This window comes from Lissotriton helveticus, chromosome 7 (genome assembly GCF_964261635.1).
Source record: "Lissotriton helveticus chromosome 7, aLisHel1.1, whole genome shotgun sequence".
NCBI lineage: Eukaryota > Metazoa > Chordata > Amphibia > Caudata > Salamandridae > Lissotriton > Lissotriton helveticus.
Window position 1 is genome coordinate 628,127,859 of NC_136068.1, and position 27,036 is coordinate 628,154,894.

General features: G+C 42.9%; 1 protein-coding gene across 1 annotated transcript in view; it reads right to left on the minus strand.

Moving 5' to 3' along the window:
* ITGAL (integrin subunit alpha L) overlaps positions 1-27,036 on the minus strand; it is a 453,229-nt gene that overhangs the window by 205,463 nt on the left and 220,730 nt on the right. The window contains exons 8-9 of the mRNA XM_078652856.1: positions 5,315-5,465; positions 4,574-4,724 (exon numbers count right to left, since the gene is read on the minus strand). Coding sequence (XP_078508982.1) covers positions 4,574-4,724; positions 5,315-5,465 — 302 coding nt within the window. The remainder of the gene's footprint in view (positions 1-4,573; positions 4,725-5,314; positions 5,466-27,036) is intronic.

Sequence of the window (27,036 nt, forward strand, 5' to 3'; positions counted from 1 at the left end):
CAGATGGTCCCCCGGGGAAAACAACAGTTAGCAGGAGAGGTCAAGTCCGTCAGAAGGGTATCCTAGATAGGGCAAAACCCCAAAAAGTTTACTGGTGACTGTATAGTTCTAAACTTCATGAATTCAGCTGTACTACCTAATATTCTATCAAATATACTCCCATCTCAACGTAGGAGAGGTACTATTGTCCCACTCACTCTAGAATTCTTTGGTATGAAACAACGAAGTATGATTTACCCCAAGACAACCCACCCCTTCACTAGGCCAGCACAGTATGGAACAACATATGGATGGGGCACAGGTGCTTCTGTCGACAACTGGAGGCCTAGTTTAGATAGGTGGGAAGGGCCACATCAAACTCACCAACATGAATATCAATACCCTACCCACCTTAATAACCAGTACAACATCCCTATCTTCAATAGGTTTGACGCCTTTTATGGACAGGGAGGGCTGGAAGGGGTTGAATGACAACCTGACACACTGCCTCCCCAGACCATAACAATTGTATACAACAAGGTATAGGTTTAGGGCATGAGGTTAATACTTTTGTACTGCATGGTTTTAACCCCGAGATGACTGTTTCACCAGCCCAGACTGATCAACCTAAAAATTTACCAAACGTGCATAACCCTGTCTCTACTCAAGCTGATATAATATATAATTGCAAGGAAGAACAGGTAGATAGATGTATGGGACCATCGCACGTTATCCCAATTGTAAAGGTAAACACAGACACTAAAACTCTGTGCTCATCATCACCCTGTAATGAAAGTCTAATATCATGGAATATCGCAGGGCTCTTCGATAAATTCAGCGATATTGGATGGTTGTCTCTAGTTAAACAATATGCGGTAATATGTCTCCAGGAAACATGGTTAGTGGAAAAAAAATGTTCATATCGAGGGGTTTCAAAGCTTTTTCATCCCAGCAGAACCCTCAACTAGCGGTAGAGCAAAGGGAGGTTTGGCTATTTATGTTAACCTGGCTCTTATATGCTTCAAAGCTGAGTATCATTCTGGAAATAGAAACATTCAAGTCTTGGAGCTAAGGAGGGGTAAAACTACTTTCTCACTGATTAACTTCTATAACGCAGTGAATCAGACAGGTAACTGCAACATACAATCTTTGTGTGATTTCCTGAGAGAACATGCTGAGAAGTTGCCCCGCCAAATGCTAATCGTAGGGGATTTTAACACACACCCGTGTGGAAACCCCGGGGAGACTGTTATTGAGCAACTGGGATGCAACAGCCTGGAAGGCTTCCACTTTGATCACTCGCGGCGTGGAATAGAACTAAACACGTTAATGAATGAAAATAATTTAATCTCAGCAATGTCTACGGTGGTGGACCAATCTCTTTTTCCCATTCCTACGTTTAAAGGCCATGCAACGGGATCATACATAGACCACATTTTACTGTCTGCTGCCCTTGCCAACAGTGTTCTGGACTTCTACATCCAATTGAGCATTTATAGTGATCATAATCCTTTATGTATCAAATTGGGTGGGGGATTCTTTGAGCTGCGAAAGCCTCGAGTGGATCGTGGGTTTATAAAGTGTATAAATGGTAAGCGACGTTTAAAATGGTCAATGGTGAATTGTGAAAAACTGTATACCTCTATTAATAACTTGTGCAGTTCTGAGCTTTCACTTTGTACATCACCTGTCTCATCATCGCAACAAATTCTGGCAGCCTTCGAGGGTGTTGCCTTAACAGTAGGGTCGATGCTAATGGTGCCAGCTAAAGGGATTGCTAGCAGTAACCCTAAATGGTTTGATAATGCATGCTCTAAGGCCAGCCGTGAGCTTAAGAATGCACTGAAAACCAAACCCAGAGACTCGGCCCGTATTAAGGTCATGCGTGCTAGGTATAAAAAATCCCTTGCTACCCAAAAGAGAGAGGTGAAGAAAAGTGCTTGGGAGTCCCTTTTAGATCCTGAAACATTGAGAAACAGTGCCAAGTTCTGGGATATTATAAATAAACCACTGTTTGATTGTCCAAGTAATTCTACTGTGGGCACAAATATCCCAGAGGAAGAGTGAGTAAACCATTTTTGCTCTATTTTTAAAAGCAATGAGTTTCAGACAGAAAATACTTTGTTTAAATTTAAGGAGAACCCTCTGCTCTTCACATTAAATGAGGTTGAAAAGGGAATTGAAGGGCTGACAAGTAACAAGGCCCCAGGACCGGATGGCCTTCCACCGGACCTTTTTAAATCGTGCATACTGCTATGGGCACCAGTCCTCACCGCCGTACTTAATGCGGCCGTGTCTTCACTGGATACAACAGTATAAGTCTTTAGACGTTGAGTATTAACACCACAAAGAATATATATTCATGTCCGTGTTTTGTTACGCCCACAGAATCAGAATTGAAAAATCCCTCAAAGACTGACAGGTAATGCATGAGTGTTGTTAGCTGCACGTAAGTTGAAGGTTGCATAATAGGATAAGACAGTAAGAATGGTAAATTTTTGTTTTACAGATATTTCTGCACGTGGTCCTGAGGATAATCCCCACAGTCTAGGGGATTTGAAACGTGTCGACCCTTTTTGCTGTTAGGCCAATCAAACACATATATTTGCAAATAATAGAAGAAGTTTAAAAAACCTAAGACGGCCTAGAGTGAGTCTCTCCCTCCTTAATAAGTTGTAGGTGAGGGACACTCACACACAATTCCTTCTTTTCCTTTCTTTCTTCTTATTTGTTTGAATGAATGCTGACTGTCCAGATTACGAATGCGACACGGAATGTTAGTAGTCACAATTTGGGTGGATGAATGAGTTCTTAAGGATGCTTTAATTTATTCACAGCTTTCTTGTAAATATTCACAGAAAATATTAGAAAGTAGGGGCTCCCAATTGTAAATATGATGTGTATAATTGTCAAAAAAATGTTTTAAAAAAAACTTATCAAAAATATCATATTTTGAAATGAAAGCTTAAGAATAAAGATTAATTTCTAAGATTAATTCAGGACTGAAATAGTAGTCTTTTGCAGGATATTTGAGTTTCCACTATTCTGCCAAACAGGAAAATATTGAGCAGTACTGGCATAGTTTCTGTTGAGCCAATAGGCAGACACATGTTGACAGTTTAGGGGGGTTGGGGAACTAGCTTCCCTACTCCCCACATCTGGTTTTTAATACCAAGTAGCACTCAAAGCATAAAGGTTAGATTTGAGTACCACTTTGGCTTCTAGATTGAGTTCTTCTGCACAGATCCGTATTTAGTGATTTTAGGACGTAGTTCCGCTCTTCATCAAACCGGGTTTTTGAAGAGCGTTGGGAGTCCTATGATGAAGCATGGCACATGGTAGTGGGTGAGGACATCCCGTCACATTTTCCTGTATGTCTGGAAGCCGGCTGGTATGGCATGAATATGTTACATAATGTGATATGTTAGAATAATAAAAAATCACTCAGGTGGCCTGTGTTTAACACACGTTTACAAACATTGTCAGCAGAATCAATATTTATATGCGTAAATAAGGATGCCATTACACTTTATTCATCTAAAGGAATACTGCTAGTGGTTGAGTCTATTTTCTTAGCTCTAAAAGGTTCTTTCTTTAGCTATTCACCCCACCCAACACTTATGAGTTTTACAAAACAGTTCAAAGGGAGCTGGCTAGAGTAAAATAACTGTTCAAAGGCGACATGTAAATGCAAGTAGGTACGTACCACCTATTATCTTTCCTACAATCCTTTTCCATTCAGTTCTCTCCACCTTCACTTACAGAATGCCTACTTTTGCTCCCACTCATCTTCACCTGTACTCCATGCATCTTACTTCCATCCCTTTCTCTAGCGCTTCCTGTAACTACTGGGAATCGCATCTCCTGCACTCCGCAATTATGCATCCATACACTGTGCCTGTGCTCTCGCTCCCCATTCCTTTTTTCCATACTACAACAATCCCCATTCAATGGGCCTCATTCCAATGTTAGCGGTTGGACAGTCATTCCACATTTGTGGCACAGGAAATACTTCTGTCACATCGGCAGAGGTTAGTCCCTCACATTATGAGTTTCCTGACATTGTGCTTTTTCTTTTGAGGGAACTGCCACCAACATGGCTGAAGCTGTGTCAGGTTACAGCTTTCTGTGATGGCAATTCCACCAAGGCTGGGTTGCCACGTAGAATTGTAATCCTGTGAGGGCTGCATACATACCACCACAATACCCATATCACCAATGACCCTGACATCCTCAGATATAGTGTTTTCTCACTGCATGGCAGTGGCAGGGGACTCTGATACAGCAGAAAATGGGGGCCGCTAATCAACCATAAACAGCTTCTCGTTCAATATCATTGGCATGACTGCACGATCATCTTCCTGATGGCACAACAAGGATGGCTCTGACATTGGACTTGTTGCCTTGCCCAGGACTGTAAATTAGCAGGGAACACAGAAGATGGAAGCTAGATATTTGCATTCAAAATGTGCCATGAATTTCAGAGCCTAGGTTTGATTCTACATCTCTTCTTCTGAACCACTGTCTTTGATCCACAATCCTCAGCCCACCAAAGCACTTTATCCTAAGTGGTTGACTCCCGTCAGTTTCTCACCCTCAATGGCAAACAGCTTGTTCTGGATCTCTCTGAAGACTGTCTGTAGTTTGTCGAAGCTGTCCAGAACCTTGATGTGGTCACTTGGAGGCTTGGATGCAAAGACCTCCAGGTAATTCACCGGCGACTTTGCCCCAAAGTTTGAGCCAACCTGTGAAAGGAATAGAGAACTAAGATTTGAGAGTCAAGACCCCTCGAGGAAGGCCAGGCCTAGTTGTATTAAGTATGGACAGATAGGCACGCTATAAAGGCAGGGACACAGTAGTAAGCTGCGTGTACAGGCCAGGTGACTCCCAAAAATGCTTGAGCTGTGTATTCAGGGCGCTTGAGGTTCATGTGTAGAGATGTGTGCGATTTATGGGGTATATGAATTTGGTGAGCAGGATATGTTTGTAGTGGGAGATCTTTGTGAACAGGGTGTGTGATCTGTATGTGTGTGTATCTGTGTGAGAGAGTGATATGGGCTAGGAACTCTGGCTTGTATTACTATAAATTATGTCTGGCTTGACACAGTCTTAAACTAGAAAGGACAGTTTTTCGACTGACATGATCAAGGCAAGATCCATCATAAAGTAAGGTTAGCTTTCTGGTCTTAAGAACGCTTTAAGACTTACTCAAACCATGCCAATATTTTAAGTGATTAGGCTCTCTGTGTATGCAGGGCATGAAAGCTCTGTGTGTACCAGAATGTGTTTATACACATATGTTAACCTCTTTTCATTCTCTCATGCTTGTCCTTACCCCGATGATGTACCGGATAATGCCCATTTCGTCAGCAGTTGGAATGGCGTTTTTGTGGAATACTGCGTCACTTGCTTCACCATCTGTAATAATGATCATCACTTTTTGGGCATCTGGGCGACTGCCGCTGCTCGCAGTGAAAACTTTGTTTCTGTGGGAAAGAAAAGGATAACACAAAGAGCTCATAAAGCCTATCCACATCTGAAACCTAAACTTCTGTCCCTTATGCCTTAGGCAATATCTGGCAGCACAGCAGCACCTAATGTGCAGAAAATAGTGCAGGGGGCATTAGTTTTCCTTCAGATCCTGCTGAATTCCTACATTTCTGAATACCAAGGCTGCTTAATACTAATCCTGCTTCATGCCTCTTCCTGCTACTAGTCTACAGTTGTCTCTTTGTCTCAACTCTTGCAGGTTCTCATGTATCAAGGCTTTTCTCTTTGCCCTTGTTTTTCTATCTTGATCCTTCTTTCTTCCTTTCCTGCCTTTCCCACACTTGCCTTGGGTCAAAGCCTGATGATGAGACACCAGCCTCAGCCCACAAAAATGAGTGCTGGTGCATGCTCACCACATGGAACCACGGGCACAACTGTAATCGCTTACGTTTACCTTCACAACTTGCAATTTCTGTTTTTGGTGTCACGGGGCGTCACATCCACAGACTTGATTTTTCATGAGGGAGGTGACGGTGAGTTTCAGAACATGTAGTATTACGTTCAATACTTTGTAGGAATTTAAACTGATTCTCAGTACGCTCCCCAGGCAAGCACCACTGAGTGAAGTTTAACTAAATCCAAATGTTAATGACTAGGACAGTGTAAGAACATGATCTGACTTTGCAAAAAGAATGACTTCTCTCTCTTCTGAAAGATGTCAGACCCATCAAATTGTCCTTACCGCCCCTTTCATGGATCATCATATCTGTGATTGGAGTACTGTGATGTCCTAAGTTGCTTTTAAACTGTCAACCTCATGTCTGAAAAGAGAGGCAAATCACTAATGGGGGCGCTATAAGGTGACTTACAAGATGGCTGCAATCTGACCTAGTTTAGGCTGGAGGAGCTATATTTATGCCTGACCTACTTTCACCGGCCTTATGTTAATAAAAAAACGATACATATATGCAGGTATAATTCAACCTTCTTCAATCACTGGTCTGTTCACCCGTCCTTTACATTTTTGTTCCACCAACTTTAGAGGTTGGAGAGTCACTAAGCAGCTCGAGCCAGGCTCTGGTCAAATGCCTGACACTGGCTCAGTTTAGACCGCCGAGCACAAAACAAGCTGAGTCTTCGTGTGGTTTATGCTTGTCACGCACTATAAACTCCATTTCAATAAAAAAACACAAAGGTTAAAGCTTAATTAAAGTTAGGAAAACTTTCTTTCCCTGTCCAAACCAAGCTTAAACTAAACAAACGTTTGAAATGCTACAGTTATACCTTTCATTACAATTTATCCACCAACACTTATAGATTCTCAATTTATAATTTGTCACTACACAGTGCGTAATAGAGTGGCAAATTATAATTAGTGTTGTCTGGGTAGCGAGCTGAAAAGAGTGTGTAATGAGGTGCGCTACTTATAACTATTCGAAGTTGGTGAATAAATTGTAAATGAGAGTTATAAGTACAACTGTAGAATTTTTAACATTTATGTAGTTTAAACTTGCACTGTACAGAGAAAAACTTTTCCTAATTATAACTAAGCTTTAACCTTAAAAGTTTTCATTTATTTCATGTTTATAAAAACATTTTTCATAAAAATGTATTTCAAATCTTAAGAGTCCAGGGTTGCGAATGGAGAGTTGTTATGTAGAGTGTCATAGAGTACAGTGAAGGAGAAGGTTGTAAAGTCTATTGTAATAGAGTGCTGTATTGTAGGTTGGAATAGAGTGGAGTAGAGCAGAGTGCAGTGGTGTATCGTACAGTGTAGTAAAGTGTAATGTAAATGTGGGATACTTGTAAAGCGCACTGTTACTCTACCCGAGTGTCCTGGCGCTGTAGACCGCTGGGGAACCCGTCCTGGTTTTCCCTGTGAGATGGTCCCTTTCTGGGTATCTCCAGGGTGAAACCAGGCATCCCCGGTGTCTGTGGGGGGCCGTTGTAGAGATGAGGCAAGCTTAATGCCCAGAGTTACCGAGTGTGTTCCCTGGTTAGAGTAGGCACTGAGGCGAGAATTATCGAGTCCGTTGACCCTGGTCCAAGACCCTGCCGCGTCGGGAATTGAACCCTGGTCCCGGGCCGTTTTCTGCTTACAGGTCTTAAGTTTTCTGCTTGCAGGTAGTAAAGTGTAATGTAGTGTATTGGCATGGTTTCTCATATAGCGGAGTCAAGTATCGTAGACTGGAGCAGCAACTTGTACAGTGGACTGGAGAGTCGAACAGTTGAGTAGTGTGTCATAGTCTCTCAGAGTAGAGTGGAGTAGAGTGGAGTAGAGTGAAGTAGAGTGGATATCATCAAGTGGACTTTCATAGAGTGGAGTGTTTTAGAGTGGAGTGCTGTGTTATGTAGAGGAGTGGCGTATCGTAGAGAGAAATTGAGTGGTGTATTGTGAAGTGTCAGAGTGTAGTACAGTGGCCTAGAGTGGTTGAACATAGAGTGGAGTAGAGTGTCATAGAGTGGAGAGGCGTAGAGCCAAGTATGGTACAGTGGCGTACAGTGGAATAAAGTAGAGTAGAGTGGAGTATAGTGGAGTGGAATACACTGGAGTGGGGTAGTGTAGAGTGGAGTGAAGTGTCATAGAGTAGAGTGACATGTTGTGGACTACAGTGGGGTAGAATGAAGTAGAGTAGAGTGGTGTAGTATACAGTTGAGTAAAGTGTCATAAATTGGAGTACCGCATTGTACAGTAGAGTGTAGTGGTATGCTATACAGTATTGGAAAGTGATGTAGACTCCAGTTGAGTAGAGTGGCATACAGTCTAGCTGGGTTTTGTAGAGTGAAGTCGTATACAGCACAGTACAGTGCTGCAGAGTGCGGTAAAGTGGATTGGCATACAGTGTTACAGAGTACAATGGAATAAAGTGGAGTAGCGTGGAGTACTCTGTCATAAAGTAGAGTGGAGTAAAGTGGGGTGCTGTGCATACAAAGAGCTGCGTACCGTGTTGTATAGTGGAATAGAGTATCGTAGAGCGTCACAGGGTGGAGTACAGTGTTGTACAGTGATATACAGTACAGTACATTAGTTTTGGAGAGTGGCATACAGTATAGTAGAGTGTTGTAGAGTAGAGTTGGATAGAGTACAGTAGTGTGTCAAACAGGGGAGCTGTGTAGAGTGGATTGTTGTATAGTAGTGTCAAGTAAGGTAAATACTTATACAGTGGAGCAGAGTGGAGAGGCATAACTTAGTGTGGAGTAAAGTACAATAGAGTGTATTGGTGTGCCATAGAGCCGCACAGAGTGGAGTGTAGGTTGTATATTGGCATACATTGGAGTGGGGTCTCATACTTTAGTGTGGATTGCTGTGTCATACAAAGGAGTGGAATAGTGCAACAGAGTGTTGTACAATGGAGTGTTCTGGCATAGATTGGAGTATAGAGGTGGACAGTGGACCATTCAGGGATAGAGTGTTGTAGAATGTTGTAGAGTGCTATAAAGTGTGATACACTTTTATTGAGTGGATTTATATAGAACGGAGGAGAGTATCTTACAGGAGCAGCATAGAGTGTAGCGGCACAGAAGACATTACCGTAAAGTGAAGTAACATATAATGGAAAAGTGTGCAGTGAAATACTGTATAGTGGAGAGTAGAAGAGTGGAGTGGCATAGGATGGAGTGGTGTACAGTGCAGTGGCGTAGAGTGGAGTAGGGTACAGTGGTTTAGCGTAGAATGGGTTGGCATACATTGAAATGGCGTAGCGTAGAGTCGAAGAAACTTATAAATCGGAATGGCATAACATACAGTAGAGTGGGGTGCTGGGTTGTACAATAGAGTATACGGGGATAGAGGTGAGTACACACTTAGACAGGGGAGTGTTCAGGAATAGAGTACAGTAGAGTCTAATAGAGTGGCACAGAGTGTAGTAGAGTTTTGTAGAGTGGAGTTACTTTTAGTGGAGGAGAGTACATTGGAGTGGAGTACAGTGGAGTAGTGTAGAGTGGAGTAGCATAAAGTGGAATAGTAAAGACTGGAGTGGAGTAGAGTGGATTAGCACAAAGTGGAGTAGTGTACACTGGAGTGGCATACAGTGGGGTAGTATAGACTAGAGTGGCGTACAGTAGAGTGGAATAGTGTATAGTGTAGTAACTTACAGTGGAGTGGCACACAGTGAAGTGGTGTACAGTGGGGTGGTGTATTGTGGGGTAGAGTGTAATAGCACACAGTGGAGTGGTGTAGAGTGGAATACCATACAGTAGAATGGCAAAGACTGAAGTTGCGTGGAGTAGCATGGAGTGGAGTACAGTGGAGTGGAGTGGAGTGGCGCAGAGAAGAATAGCATAGAGTGGAATAGTGTAGAATGGAATAGCGTAGTGGCGTACAGTGGAGTGGTGTAAACTGGAGAGGCATACAAATAGGGTAGAGTGGAAAAGCATACAGTAGAGTGTTGTACAGTGGAGTGACATATAGTGGAAAAGCATACAGTGGAGTGGTGTTCAGTGGAATGGCATGGGGGAATAGCATATACTGGAGGAGCGTTTATAGGGAGTAGCTTATAGTGGAATGTCGTAGATTGAAGTGGCGTAGAGTGGAGTTGTGTACAGTGTAATAGCATAGAGAGGAGTGGCATAGAGGTGAGTGCGGTACAGTGGAGTGGCATATAGTGTAACAGTGTATGGTGGAATAGCATACAGTGGAGTGGCATACAGAGGAGTGACATACATTTGAGTAGCACCAATGGATAGAGTAGAATGAATTGGTATAGATTGAGGTGCCACACACTGGAATGGTGTAGAGGGGAGTAGAGTACACTGGCGTGGCATACATTGGAATTGATTAGAATGGAGTGTTGTAGAGTGGAGTGGCATAAAGTGGAATAGCGTAGACTCGAGTGGTGTACCATGAAATAGTGTAGAGTGGAATAGTGTATAGTGGAGCAGCATCCAGTGGAGTGGCGTGCAGTGGAGTGACATAGACTGGAGTAGCATAGAGTGGAGGTGCGAAGAATGTAAGAACGTAGCGTGTTGTGTTATTGATTGGAATCTTGTACAGTAGAGAGGCGCATAATAGAGTGGCATAGAGTGGAATAGTGTATAGCGGAGTGGAGTACAGTGGCGTGTCGTACGGATGTATGTGAAATTTAGCAGCAATGTAGGTATGGTGTGCAGAGTAAGGCAAAAGAGCAAACTGCATTGGCTTGTATTCCTCCAGATTTCCCAATCAACTCAGGGCAACACATGGTGGCCCTGATTTGCTTTGTAAATCTGACTTCAGTATTGTGTTGTCCATGCGACACCGTGAGTGACGCAAGTGTGCAGCAATCCAATAATACATACATTTTTCTTTGCACCTCCTTGAGCAAACACTGCCAAACATTCAATCATTCACCAATGTAACAGATGCAATAGGTCTGCAAAGTTTTGCGAAGATTCGTTAAACAGATACAAAGTAATTTAGGGACAAATATCTGAGGAATTCCTATCTTTGGTGAACCTAACTACAGAGTGGCTACTGCCCCTCTGATATATATATTATACATATATATATATATAGAGAGAGAAGGATAATGAAGGAAAAGGGCCCCTTTAATCATCCAGAGAAACGGCAGACACTTTGGGTTTAGATATTTATGGTAGCATCAAGACACCTTTCAAGCCCAAGTCAATCTTTGTACCAAAACCTCCAAGGGATTCCCTGGACATATATTTAGGTCTTGTCATCAATGATTTAAAGACATCATCATGAATGCCTGGTGGGAAATTTGAGTGGTAATAAAAGGCAAGGGCTGAAATATTGGCAAGTTATTGAAAAAATCAAAGTCAGAAAGGACATTGTGGTTCGTCAGTCCGATAAGGGAGGGAACATTGTCCTGTGGCCCGTTGACATGTACAATATTGAGGCTACGTTGCAGTTTAGGGATGCAGTTTGTTATCACAAAGTACCACAAGCCAATTTAGTTGAACTAAAAAATGGGTTCCATGCTGATTTAGGAAGGTGGAGAAGGACAGGTCTAATCTCTCAGAGTGAATATTTGTACCTGAAGGTGGATGCCCCTATAACGTCAATTCTTTACTTGATTCCAGAAATACATAAGAATCAGGAAACTCCCCCTGGGACAGCCATCATTTCAGCAATAGGCAGCTAATTTGAAACCACATCCCGATATATTGACCATTTTCTGCAAGAATTTGTTGGTAGTCTCCCGTCGCACATACAAGATACAGGGGACTTTCTTAAAGAATTTGACATTCCGTGGGAAGAGTCCTATGTTTTGATAGAGCTAGACGTGACTTCGCTATATCAGCATCTCCCATGAGGATGAGCTGAGAGCCATGAAGTACTTTTTAAGTTCGAGACCAATTTATCTGTACCAAGATTCTGACATGCTTAATGAAATGAGAAGATGGTGCTTAGAAAATATATTTTTCATGTATGGCAAGAAGACCTACAGGCAAGTAAGGGTAGGCAATGGGCACCTGCTTTGCCCAGAAGTATGCCAACCTTCATATGGGATGTTGGGAGGAGCGGGGCTCAGGGTTAAGTATGCCAAGGAGTGGTCCAAGACATTGTGCATTTTGGTTGTGCTGGAACGGTCTGCGGTGCTCCTACAGCAGTGCCTTTCTAAGGCCCTCCTATGAGCCTTAGAAAGTCACTGCCATGGTACCTCCGCCACAGGACTGCCTGAGCTGTATTCCAGTCGGAATATGATGGGCGGGCTGATTACGGGTTTGGTAGTTTTGCAGTGGGTCGCTGGCATAGCAGCCCGCTGCAACACTGCCAAACTCGTAATCAGGCCCTAAGTATTTTAACACCTACAATTATAACACCACTTACACTATTTACACAATCTACCAAAAGTTACCATTTACACCTCATATTCTATATTCCTGCCTCATTATATCTACATCTGTTCATCAACTTTCACGCTTAGTCTGTTTCAAGTACCACACTCCAATCTATACAACTCCACTATATGCCACTCCACTTTATGATATTAGACTCTACATTGCTCCACTGCACGTCACTCCACTGTACGCCACTCCACTATACTCTAATCCACTGTATGCCACTGCACTGTACACTATTACATCATACATCACTTAATTCTGCAATACTTCAGCATATGCCACTCCACTGTATGCCCACCACTCTATGATATTTAACAGTATGTAACTCCACTCTATGACACTATACTTTATACTATTCCACTCTATGCCACTTCCTTCTACTGTACGCTATTACAGTGTATGCCACTCCACTTTTACGACACTTCATTGTACGCTTCTCCACTATATGCCACTGCACTCTAAGACACTCCCCACTCCCCTGCAAGCTATTAGACTGTACACCACTCCACTGTACGCCACTCCATGCTAAGCCACTCCAATGTACGCCACTCCACTCTATGCTACTTCACTCTATGCTCTTCCACTGTATGACACTCCAGTCTACGCTATTCTACTATATGGCACTACACTCTATGTCACTCCACTGTGTGCCACTACACTCAACGTTATTCAACACTACACCACCCCATTGTACGCTACTCTAATGTATGCCACTCTGTTCTATGGCACTCCATTCTGTGCAACCACACTCTCCACTAATTCTACTCCTCCGTGTGCCACACCACTGTGTGCTATGAAACTGTATGCCACTACAGTCTACCCCGCTACACTCTACAACACTCCACTCTGATAGTACACTCTACACCATGCCACTGCATGCGATTCGACTCTTCGCTACTCTACTCTACGATATTCCACTCTACACCACTACACTGATCCTCACTCCACTCTACAAAACTCCACTATATGCTACTCTATTGTACACTTTTCCACTCAACGCCACTCCACTGTATGTATCCCACTGTAGGTCACTCCACTCTACACCACTCCACTGTAAGCATTCAACTGTACAGCACTCCACTCTACGCCATTTCATCGTGAGCTAATCCACTGTACGCCACTACACTGTACCTCACCGCACTCTATGCCACTTCACACTACGCCACTCCACTCTATGCTACTCCACTCTACGCCACTGCACTCTACGCCACTACACTGTAGTCCATTCTACTCTCCCCCACTCCAGTCTATGCCACTCCATTATATGCTACTCCATTCTATGCTATTCCGCTGTACACAACTCTGCTCTACACTACTACACTCTACGCCACTGCACTCTACGCCACTACACTGTAGGCCATTCTACTCTCCCCCACTCCAGTCTATGCCACTCCATTATATGCTACTCCACTCTATGCTATTCCTCTGTACGCAACTCCACTCTACACTACTCCACTCTATGCTAGTCCACTCTACACCACTACACTGTACATCACTCCACTATACGCTATTCCACACTACGCTATTCGACTATATGCCTCTCCAATCTACATCACTCCACTGTACTCAACTCCAGTCAATGCCACTCCACTCTAAGCCACTGTACTCTATGCTATTCCACTGTATGTAATTCCCCTCTACCCCACTCCATTGTACGGTATTCCACTCTCTGCCACTCCACTGTATGGTATTCCACTCCACGCCACTCCACTCTATTCTATTCAGTGTATGCCACTCCAGTGTACCTAACTCTACTCAACTCTGCTCAACAACAACAGTCTACACCTCTCTCCTCTCCCAGACTACATATCACTACACTGTACAATACTATACTCCTGTCAATGCGAGTGTACAGCACTCTACCAAAAGTTACCATTTACACCTCATATTCTATATTCCTGCCTCATTATATCTACATCTGTTCATCAACTTTCACGCTTAGTCTGTTTCAAGTACCACACTCCACTCTATACAACTCCACTATATGCCACTCCACTTTATGATATTAGACTCTACATTGCTCCACTGCACGTCACTCCACTGTACGCCACTCCACTATACTCTAATCCACTGTATGCCACTGCACTGTACACTATTACATCATACATCACTTGATTCTGCAATACTCCAGCCTATGCCACTCCACTGTATGCCCACCACTCTATGATATTTAACAATATGTAACTCCACTCTATGACACTATACTTTATACTATTCCACTCTATGCCACTTCCTTCTACTGTACGCTATTACACTGTATGCCACTCCACTTTTACAACACTTCATTGTACGCTTCTCCACTATTTGCCACTGCACTCTAAGACACTCCCCACTCCCCTGCAAGCTATTAGACTGTACACCACTCCACTGTACGCCACTCCATGCTAAGCCACTCCAATGTACGCCACTCCACTCTATGCTACTTCACTCTACGCTCTTCCACTGTATGACACTTCAGTCTACGCTATTCTACTATATGGCACTACACTCCATGTCACTCCACTGTGTGCCACTACACTCAACGTTATTCAACACTACACCACCCCATTGTACGCTACTCTAATGTATGCCACGCTGTCTATGGCACTCCATTGTGTGCCACCACACTCTCCACTAATGCTACTCCTCTGTGTGCCACACCACTGTATGCTATGAAACTGTATGCCACTACAGTCTACCCCGCTACACTCTACAACATTCCACTCTGATAGTACCCTCTACACCATGCCACTGCATGCGATTCAACTCTTCGCTACTCTGCTCTACGATATTCCACTCTACACCACTACACTGATCTTCACTCCACTCTACAAAAACTCCACTATATGCTACTCTATTGTACACTATTCCACTCAACGCCACTCCACTGTATGTATCCCACTGTAGGCCACTCCACTCTACACCACTCCACTGTAAGCATTCAACTGTACAGCACTCCACTCTACGCCACTGCACTCTACGCCACTACACTGTAGTCCATTCTACTCTCCCCATTCCAGTCTATGCCACTCCATTATATGCTACTCCATTCTATGCTATTCCGCTGTACACAACTCTGCTCTACACTACTACACTCTACGCCACTGCACTCTACGCCACTACACTGTAGGCCATTCTACTCTCCCCCACTCCAGTCTATGCCACTCCATTATATGCTACTCCACTCTATGCTATTCCGCTGTACGCAACTCCACTGTACGCAACTCCACACTACACTACTCCACTCTATGCTAGTCCACTCTACACCACTACACTGTACACCACTCCACTATACGCTATTCCACACTACGCTATTCGACTATATGCCTCTCCACTCTACATCACTCCACTGTACTCTATGTTGCTGTACGCCACTCCACTGTACTCAACTCCAGTCAATGCCACTCCACTCTAAGCCACTGTACTCTATGCTAATCCACTGTATGTAATTCCCCTCTACCCCACTCCACTGTACGGTATTCCACTCTCTGCCACTCCACTGTATGGTATTCCACTCTACGCCACTCCACTCTGCTCTATTCAGTGTATGCCACTCCAGTGTACCTGATTCTACCCAACTCAGCTCAACAACAACAGTCTACACCTCTCTCCTCTCCCAGACTACATATCACTACACTGTCCAATAATATACTCCTGTCAATGCGAGTGTACAGCACTCTAATTTACTCTACACTACTGTACGACACTCTTCAACACGCCAGTCCACTCCAGTCCACTCCATTGTACCAAACACGACTCGACTCTGCAACACTTTACTCCACTGAATGCTATGCAGTTCACTCTACTCCACTCCATGCCACTCTTTGACACAACACTCTAATCCACAACACTTTATCCAACACTATGGCACTGTACAACACTCCACTCTACACAGCTCCACTCTACCACACTCTACTCCACTTCATACAACTCCACTCTACAAGACTCTTTTACACTCTGTGCCACTATACCACACTGTACTCCACTCTATGCCTCTACCCTCCATTGTACAACACTTTACTCCATGACACTTTTGAATACTTTACCACACACTAGTCCACTGTACTGTATATGACGCTGCTCTAATTTACAACAATTCACTCGACTGTATGCTACGCCTGTCCTCTCTAATGCACTCCATTCCACTGTACTATACAAAAGCCACTGAACTATGACACCTTAGTCCACTGTATTCTAAGCCACTCCACTGTACTCCATTGCTCTCTGCTCCACTCTACAACACTACACTATACAACACTATCCTCCTCTCTACTCCACAACACTCCACTTAATGACACTTCACTCAAGGACACTGGCTCTACAATTTCAAACACATTTCTATTAAAAAAACAAAACATCATTCAAACTCAATGAAACAAAAACAAAGGTTAAACCTTTTTTCAGGACACAAGTCCTAAAAAACAGAAGTGGGAGAACTAACCAAGTTAGGTAGTATGCAAGTGACATTATGACATGTGACACTGCGGTGTGTGACATCAAATGTGGCATACAGAAAGTTGCATCACAACCTTTTACCTCACAGGAAGTGACATTACAGGAAGTGATATCATATCTTTAGAACTAACACATATGTTTAACAGGTCTATCAGGTCTTTCATGAGTAGATGAGTGCATTATTATTTGACGCACTGTTCCCTCGAGAACAGTGTCTCCCCAGAGGACTCAATGCAAAGTTCAGTAAATGGTTCAAAAACGTGTAAACAAAGTTCAATATATCCTTTTAATTGTTCATTTTTAGTTCATATCATGATTATTCTCATGTTCTGATAACATTTGGCCCGGTGGCCCAATGCATTTCGGGCTTTAGCCCTTCTTCAGGGGCCGTGTACAATTCTGTAGAGTAATCAAGTACAGTTTCAAAAGCAAAATTCATTGTCATGTCCTAGTATACAACTTCATACTTATTACGACATTTGTAAACATGCAAGGCAAGAGAGATCACATTGTGAATCTTAGTTATGCTGCTTAAAAAGGAAAAAATGAAGGTGACTTCGTTACATGCTGGGAATTCTGTTTAAACTCAAGGTGTGTGCCTTATTGTTAATACTGTCAGTACAAGTGGGGGTGCAATCGTGAGGGTTTCGCCGTAATATCCGGGCGGCATCAGTGCTTAAGTGTGCTCTCTAAGAATGTGTAAATCAAACCTGTGGCTGACACTTTGTCGATGTGCTTTTCGCAGGTGTATACGAGCCTATAAAAACAAGGTAAAGAGGGTCGGTCAACGAGTATACTCGGTAGCAAATTTGCTATGCTGTATATCTGGAATTGCTATGATTCTAACAGATAAAAGACGTGGCTTACCGGAATGATATTCTCGGCTTGTTCTATATTCATCCGTTCGACAACGTTGAACGCACTCAGGGTTTCACGTTCTAAATGGGTGTACTGAGTAACGTGACTCCTAGTTTGCAATCAGGATTCTGATTGGCAGGCATTTGGTCAGCATTTCTCGGTACCAAAAGGTCCGTGAAAAATGATATCGGATTGGTGGACGCGTAGTCACGTGTCAAAACAAGGAAAAATCCGCGTGTAAATCAATGAATGTACGAAACGTGTACGCTGGTGCTATGTCCTGTATGGTAATGATAATCATAGGTGACATCGGATGGTGAAAGAAAATGTGTACAAACGTTATAAACATTTCATACTGTGATGATGTACTGACTGGTGTAAAAGCGGGTTAATGAGACCATCTAGGGTGACCTTCATAAACTAGAGAGTGCAACAATGATATTAACATTTCACAACATGATTGATGAATAAATAATAATAAATAATAAATAGAATAAATGCAGTTAACTATAATGTTCCATCGGCTAACTGATTTGATCAATGGTCTTCAATGATCTATAGATGACAACTAAATTCCAGGCGTTCATTTAGCCCTCTCGGAGCTGTCGATGATAGTCTGTTTATCCAGTAAAGTTCTCTCCTTAAGAGATATTGTTCATTATCTCTTCCTGGTAGTACTGGTACTATTTCCAAGATACAAAACTTGAGTTGACTGGGATTGTGTTGGTGGTCATTAAAATGTACTGCTACTGTGGATTTTGTTGATTTTAGTCTGATGTTGCTGCGATGTTTTGTTAATCGAATTTTGATTTTTCTGGATGTTTTGCCCACATAGGGAAGTCCACATGGGCATTTCAACATGTAGACCAAATTGGTACTGTCACAGGTACCATTCACTTTTAATTTGATTTTGATCCCACTAGATGGGTGATTTATTTCATTCCCTTTGATAATGGAATTACAATTCCCACAATTATGACAAGCTAGTGTACCTCTGTATGTTTTTGGAGACTCAGTAGATTTGGGTTTCAACAGTTCCTTTAGGTTTCTGGTCCTTTCATATGCAAACCTGGGGTTTGAGGTGAAAATGCCCTTGAAGTCCTCTTCAAGGGCCAGTAACGGCCAATGTTTTAGGATGACTTTTTTGATGTTATGACTTCTTGTGGAGTATTTGGAGATAAACACGGATCTCTGCTCTTCCCTTGGAATGGATGGTGTTAGTAGTTGTTGTTTGTTCATTGTTTTTATTCTGTCTACAGCGAGTTCCAGTGTGGCTTCTGGGTATCCCCGATCTTTGAATTTTTTAATCATATGTTCTTTTTGTTCTTCATACAAGCTCTGAGAGGAGGCAATGCGTTTTACGCGTAGCAGTTGAGAAAATGGGAGGTGGTTTTTCAATGACGGTTGGTGGAAACTCTGATGATGCAATAGGTTGTTTTTATCGGTTGATTTCTGGAATACGGTGGTGTGTATTTTGTCTTGTTCTTTGATAATCAGTACATCCAAAAAGGACAACTGTTTGTCATTGACGTTGTGTGTAAATTGGATTCGATCATCGATCATTAATGTTGTTAAGTTCTTGAATAGCTGACATCAGTTGGTTGGTTGATCCTTTCCAGAGTAGAAAGATGTCATCTATGTATCTCTTGTACAGTATGAGATTGTCTTTCCATATTTGATTAGTTAAGATGTGTTCTGTTTCAAAATGATGCATAAAAATGTTAGCATATGCCGGGGCGGCACAATTTCCCATGGAAGTACCGTTGCACTGAGCAAAGAATTCATTTTTCCACTGAAAGTAACTGTGAAATAATGTGAAATGCATTAGTTCCATAATTAGTAATTTCAGGTCTTCATCCAGTTCACTGTTTAGTAAAGTGTTCTCCAATGCTGTTAATCCTAGGTCGTGGGGAATTGAGGTGTATAATGACTTTACATCAATGCTTGTTAGAATCATCTCGGTTGTAAATGAAGTCTTGTGTGCTTCCAAAATATTCAAAAAATGAGTGGTATCCTTTATGTAAGTGGGGATTTGTTGTACTAATGGTTGAAAATGTTTATCGATAAATTTTCCTACGGGCTCATGGATGGAATTGATTGTTGACACAATTGGACGAAATGGGGGAACTGTAGGATGTTTGTGTATTTTTGGAATCATGTAGATATAAGGTATAGATGAGTTTTGTTTGATCAGGTAATCTTTTTCTTTGTTTCCAATGGTTCCTGTGTCAATGGCTTTTTTGATGATTGTCGTTAGAACTTTCTTGTATTCATTTGTGGGATCTCCCCTCAATCTCATATATGTATTTGCGTCGTTGACATGATCATTGACATTTCCCTACTGTCATACAAGTCATACCATCCGAGGGCTTTGAGGGATAATCTGCCGGTGGGTCAATTTCTGAGATACCGCAGAAATTGTTCATCCACTACAGACTATAATGAGCAATCTATGACCCTGAGTGAAAAACTAAAAGCTAGAGAATATCCACCGAGAGTGATCAAGCAGGCTAGAAAAAGAGCCCTTAATACACCCAGGAGTGTTTTGTTGGAGCCCAATAAAAGAGAAAGAGAAGAGTGCATTCCGGTCATCATGACATTTGACCCGCTTGCGACTAAAGTACGTCAATCGATCAGGAAACACTGGGCACTATTGTCAACCAACGAGTTTAAGATGCCCCCTCCACGATTCTCTTTTAAAAGAGCGTGCAATCTGAAAGACAAATTGGTACACACAAGGGAAAAACAATCCAATGAAGGAAATAAAAGAAACATCCCTAATGGCCATTACCCATGCGGATCCTGTTCTGTATGTGCTTTGACTGAAAAAACATTGAACATAACGCTCCAATCGGGCAAAACATGGTGGTTGGGGCAATTCAGCAATTGCAATACCACAAATGTGGTATATAGACTTCAATGCGAATGTGGCCTTCAGTATATTGGCCTAACCACAAGAAAAATAAAACTACGAATACAGGAGCACCTAAGCACAATTAGAACTGGTAGACTAACGATAAAACTTGTGCAACATTGCCACAGAAATAAACACACGTTCACATGGGTGGTACTGGAAAAAGTGAAAGGAGATCCACAAACGATTGAAAGATCACTCATGATAAAAGAAGCAAGATGGATCTACAAGGAGAAAAGTGAAGAAAGAGGACTGAACGAACTCCTGGAATGGAACAGACTACGGTGATTTTCTCAGTGGTCCATAAGTCTTGCGATAGTTCTGCTCGCATAATACACTAAGCAGCTGCCCCATTGGGAGTACTGTATATGATCATTATGAAATGTTTGATTTCCGTCCCTTGTGTATTAGGTACCTCTAGACATACTACACTTTGTCTGTTGAAAACAAAACAATATAAAACAAACATAGGAACAAGGGAGGGTTACATAGAATCCTAATACATGAAATTCCTATAGTTAATGTGATTAATTAGAACCTCCAGTATGGCTTTGAAAGCATTGGTTACTATGGCTACACTCGCTTGGGGTGGGACATGAGATACATAGGAATATATAAAATTCACGTCTTTCAATATACACTAACTAGCAATCGGGGCTCTGATTGCAGGCGTGTATTCACGTTATATTGATCGGGTAGCTTAATCTGCTAAAACAACAAACGAGGTGACAGCAGACTACAGCGGTATCCGCGTAACTAAGGTAACAGACCCCGTCATCTCGCGTGAACAGACGGGAGTTCCCACATTTAGTATAACCAAGAATAGAATTTGTCCCAATCCAACATGGCCGCGTGCTATCGCGAGACCACGGGAGCCTATCAGAAAGAATCTGTATGTAAACAGTGAAGGAGACGCTAGAAGGTTGCTCGAGGGATGAGGAAAAGCCGGCGCCTCTCCGCATAGCGGTAACTTTTCCTTAAAACAAACAGAGGGAATAGTTGTAGAAATACAGGTCTGTACTAATGCTTAAGGCATACTTTTGAACATGATTGCGATGTGTTTACAGTGATTCATCGCGCAAGGAGAAACCTCGTGAACTCACGACTGGAGTTCCGGGGGATTTTGTTTTTAAAGACCTCGTGGCTGGTAGGAGACACTTTGGCTGATCGAGGGTAAATATACAAAAAATGATTGTGTGTGCGGTGCGTTGTGTTAAGAGAATTACACACGTAAAGGATATATGAGTGAGACGCTTTTTTGTGGTTTGTCTTTACAACAGTATCTACAACCCTGGTGTCCTAAGCAGTGGCGACTAAAGATATGCCCTGAAGAAATTGCCTGAAATTATTAAGGCAATGAAACATGTCGGCAAGTTGATATTGGCTCTATAGGGAGTAGCCTTTCTCACCTTTTTAACTTGAGTACAACAAGCAGATTAGAACAAGAATAAAAGTGGTCGGTTCATGCTTGTTGTAGATTTTATATATGTGGTATTGTCTCACTATATGTATGTGTTGTCTGTTTGTTCCACTGCACACATCACTACTAACACTGGTTCGGTTGGACACGTTTCCGTTCAGCGTGATAACACCGATGATGATAACAGGGCCATCCTGGTGAGTACCAGCCAGGGGTCCCATTGGTGGTGCGCCCGTGAGGTGTTATCACGTTTTTCACACATTTTTTCTACACATTATGGTGTGGGTATTAGAATTGTTGTAGAGAAAGAGACAGGCTTTTTTAAGATGGGTCATTGACTGGTGTACCCCCAACCCTACACATTATGAAATGGGTGGTCATTGTTAAAAGAATATGACAATAGGGAGCCAAGTCTTAGGAAATATATTGAGTACCCTTGGTCTGGATCATTGTTGTTTTGATATCGCATATGAAAGGACCAGAAACCTAAAGGAACTGTTGAAACCCAAATCTACTGAGTCTCCAAAAACATACAGAGGTACACTCGCTTGTCATAATTGTGGGAATTGTAATTCCATTATCAAAGGGAATGAAATAAATCACCTATCTAGTGGGATCAAAATCAAATTAAAAGTGAATGGTACCTGTGACAGTACCAATTTGGTCTACATGTTGAAATGCCCATGTGGACTTCCCTATGTGGGCAAAACATCCAGAAAAATCAAAATTCGATTAACAGAACATCGCAGCAACATCAGACTAAAATCAACAAAATCCACAGTAGCAGTACATTTTAATGACCACCAACACAATCCCAGTCAACTCAAGTTTTGTATCTTGGAAATAGTACTAGTACTACCAGGAAGAGATAATGAACAATATCTCTTAAGGAGAGAACTTTACTGGATAAACAGACTATCATCGACAGCTCCGAGAGGGCTAAATGAACGCCTGGAATTTAGTTGTCATCTATAGATCATTGAAGACCATTGATCAAATCAGTTAGCCGATGGAACATTATAGTTAACTGCATTTATTCTATTTATTATTTATTATTTATTATTCGTCAATCATGTTGTGAAATGTTAATATCATTGTTGCACTCTCTAGTTTATGAAGGTCACCCTAGATGGTCTCATTAACCCGCTTTTACACCAGTCAGTACATTATCACAGTATGAAATGTTTATAACGTTTGTACACATTTTCTTTCACCATCCGATGTCACCTATGATTATCATTACCATACAGGACATAGCACCAGCGTACACGTTTTGTACATTCATTGATTTACACGCGGATTTTTCCTTGTTTTGACACGTGACTACGCGTCCACCAATCCGATATCATTTTACACGGACCTTTTGGTACCGAGAAATGCTGACCAAACGCCTGCCAATCAGAATCCTGATTGTAAACTAGGAGTCACGTGACTCAGTACACCCATTTAGAACGTGAAACCCTGAGTGCGTTCAACGTTGTCGAACGGATGAATATAGAACACGCCGAGAATATCATTCTGGTAAGCCGCGTCTTTTATCTGTTAGAATCATAGCAATTCCAGATATACAGCGTAGCAAATTTGCTACCGAGTATACTCGTTGACCGACCCTCTTTACCTTGTTTTTATAGGCTCGTATACACCCGCGAAAAGCACATCAACAAAGTGTCAGCCACAGGTTTGATTTACACATTCTTAGAGAGCACACTTAAGCACTGATGCCGCCCGGATATTACGTCGAAACCCTCACGATTGCACCCCCACTTGTACCGACAGTATTAACAATAAGGCACACACCTTGAGTTTAAACAGAATTCCCAGCATGTAACGAAGTCACCTTCTTTTTTTCCTTTTTAAGCAGCATAACTAAGATTCACAATGTGATCTCTCTTGCCTTGCATGTTTACAAATGTCGTAATAAGTATGAAGTTGTATACTAGGACATGACAATGAATTTTGCTTTTGAAACTGTACTTGATTACTTTACAGATTTGTACATGGCTCCTGAAGAAGGGCTAAAGCCCGAAATGCATTGGGCCACCGGGCCAAATGTTATCAGAACATGAGAATAATCATGATATGAACTAAAAATGAACAATTAAAAGGATATATTGAACTTTGTTTACACGTTTTTGAACCATTTACTGAACTTTGCATTGAGTGCTCTGGGGAGACACTGTTCTCGAGGGAACAGTGCGTCGAATAGTTGTCTCAAACCCAGGTACAGGGGGCTCAACCCCACGGGCACCACCCACCTATACAGACTTTCAATTACATTTGGTTACAAAAGGGAGTGCGTATCCCAACAACCGTTTTATATGAGTGCATTACAATAATAAACAAATGGGATTTGGCATTGTAGTTGTGCCAAAAAAGTGACGCAGCCGCCCATGCTAAATCTGTGGCACAACGTAAACATTTAGGGGCTTATTTACAAGCCCCTTGCGCCACGTTTGCTTCCCTTTTCCCATGTTAAAAATTACGCAAAAGTGGCGCAAGTGGCTTGTAAATAGGTCCCATATATTTTAAAACTCTGCCACAAAGAAATTTACAACAAAAAGAAACCTGTCGAGGAGGAGCCAAGATGGCGACCTGAATGGAAGCGTAGGCTCCCGGCTCCTCAAGCCTCCGAGCCCCGCACGGATATCCTGCTTGTACTCCTGTGATTGACCAGCGGCGGGGTGACGGTGAATGCGTGCAGACATCACTCGCGCTATCCTGACGCCTCTGACGGCCCTGTAGCCGGAGAAATCCACGGAATAGATTTGAGACCCCGCGGCCCTGGAGCTGGGACCTCACCCACGAAACATGGCCGAGTGCTAGTGTGTCAACAGCGGCCAGCTGAGCCTGGGTGGAGCCGGTTCGCCGGACCGGAGTGACTGCTGTGGGAAAATTCATCGCTGGGGAGCTGATTGCAACACGACACTGCCGGCTTATACCCTCGAAGTGAGGGCTCGGTTATCATACTGTTTACGAGTGGAGCGCTGAGGGTGAGCTATGTCTGCTATTTTGCCCGATCTTTGCGGGCCGCTCCCGAATTCGCTGCCATTGCCGACTCGGAGGGGAGATCGCTCCTTGGGTGTGTGTTGTGACGGCCCCCGAGTATCGCACTGCAATCTACCCGAGCCGGACTCGTCCCTGCCTTGTCTTCATTCTCCCACCCGGATAGCCCCGTTTGATGCTTGCCTGATTGAACGGCACGACATCGTCCTGCCTACTGAAGCGCAGTGGGATGGGAACTGCGGTTTGCCGAGCGATGCTGTATGGTGGGACACACAGCCTGCGCTGCTTTGCGGTGATATTCTTGCTGCTCTTCTTGCCCTGCAGTCCGATTGGGAGGACGGATCCCATATGTTGGGACGTAAGCTTGACGATCTTGTATCCACACTGGAACGATCGCGATCGGATGGCTCCTGGGGGTGCGAGGATTTGCCCCTCACTGTCTTTGAGGGTGGTACTGTGGTCGCACTCGAGTGCGGAGGAGTCTTGCAGATCCCGGACTGTACTGATGCTTGTGGACAAACATCCGTATGCTTCTGCTACACTGAAGGGTTCCTCTCTCGGCAGGAAATGGTGACCTCGCCCATCGTATCGCTGCAAGTGGCCCAGACATTGCCTCAGCGGCTGTTGGCTCCGGTGACTGCCTCTTCTCTCCTCGCCCCTGTATTCTGGCTATGGCAACAGTATCTTGGGGTGTTATTGGGGGTGATGGTCATGAGTGAAGGTGACTTTGTTGGTAGTCTGTGGCGTCCCATTTGCATTTGCATGTTGCTCTTTTATCTTCTGTGGCCATTTTGTTCCTTTATGTCGGCTGAAGCGGGCTTTACTGGGCGAACATCCCTCGGAGGACCCACAAGATCGGGCCAAGGCTAGGTGATTTCTTTACTGTGTGACATCTGTATGGCTAGCGGAGGGGCGGGTTGGTGTATTTCTACGCTACACTTCTCTGCGAAGTTTAGGTTGCCTCTCCCCATTTCTATCGCACTACCGATTATTGTTGCTGCTGTGGTTTCTGGGGTAGAATGTACCTTTTTGGCTGGGGAGACCGGGAGCCTGTGTATGTGTACATATACGTACCTCCTGCCGTTTTATGTAACTTTTTCTTCTTTTTCTTCTTTCTCTTTCTTTGTCTATATTTCGGGTACTCGTTTTCGGGCGATAGGCACACTGCGAGGGGGGGGTAGGCCATAGCCTCTGCATGCGTGTAGGGTGGGGGGGGGTTTGTTTAGTCCTTTTTTAGTTTCTATGGGCCATTATCTCCATTATTTTCCCTTTTTGTTTGTCTTCTCTTTCTTTCCTCTTTTTCTGGGTCAGTATGGAGGCTAGGTGTAGAGTTGCTTGCCTTTTCTGTCTCTTTTGGGGTCCACGTTCACATTCACGGGGTTGTATATGTATATGGGGTGGGTATTGCCTGATACGAAATTTGACTGTATGCCTCTTTATCCTGATTAAGATGGGTCTGTACCGCTCCTCCGATTAATATTCTCTGTTTTTGGACATCCTTCTGTGCGTATTGCCCACTCCGTGTCTTCAATGGACTATTTGGTCTCTGATCCTTCTTGTACTATACTTTAATTTAAAAATGGACCTTATTAACTCCTGCGCTCAGTGATCGCATCCGATATAAATGACAATTGTACTGTTTGCTGGTTTCTGTCTTTGGGGACTGCTGAGCTATGTTATTGTTGCCGTATGTGCCCTGATTTGATTTCGAGGCCAGCCGGACTGGTTGTGGGCCCGTAACTATATACTACTTTTGCACAATAAAGGTCTTTAAAAAAAAAAAAAAAAAAAAGAAACCTGTCAGTATATATGTTCTTCTTCATTTGTTGCGAAGACTGCATTTTGAAGTATTTATGGGGCTAAGGCACCTACTTCAGAAGTCTTTGTGTACGCAGTACATCTCAGGGAATAATAATGGTAAGTTAACTCTGGAGGTTAACACATTTCATGGAGAGATCTATGTTTTTTTCTACTCCCAGTTTTAATTCAAAGTGGCATAGAGGGTTAATATCTCTCCAGCACAACACATCATGTAACACGCAGATAGCAGAATTTTTATTAAGGTAGATGGGTAAGTCGCTTACTGCTTTTAACACAGAGATCATTTTGTTACTTGCAATTCATGAAGTGTATTCCTTCTAACATAGCG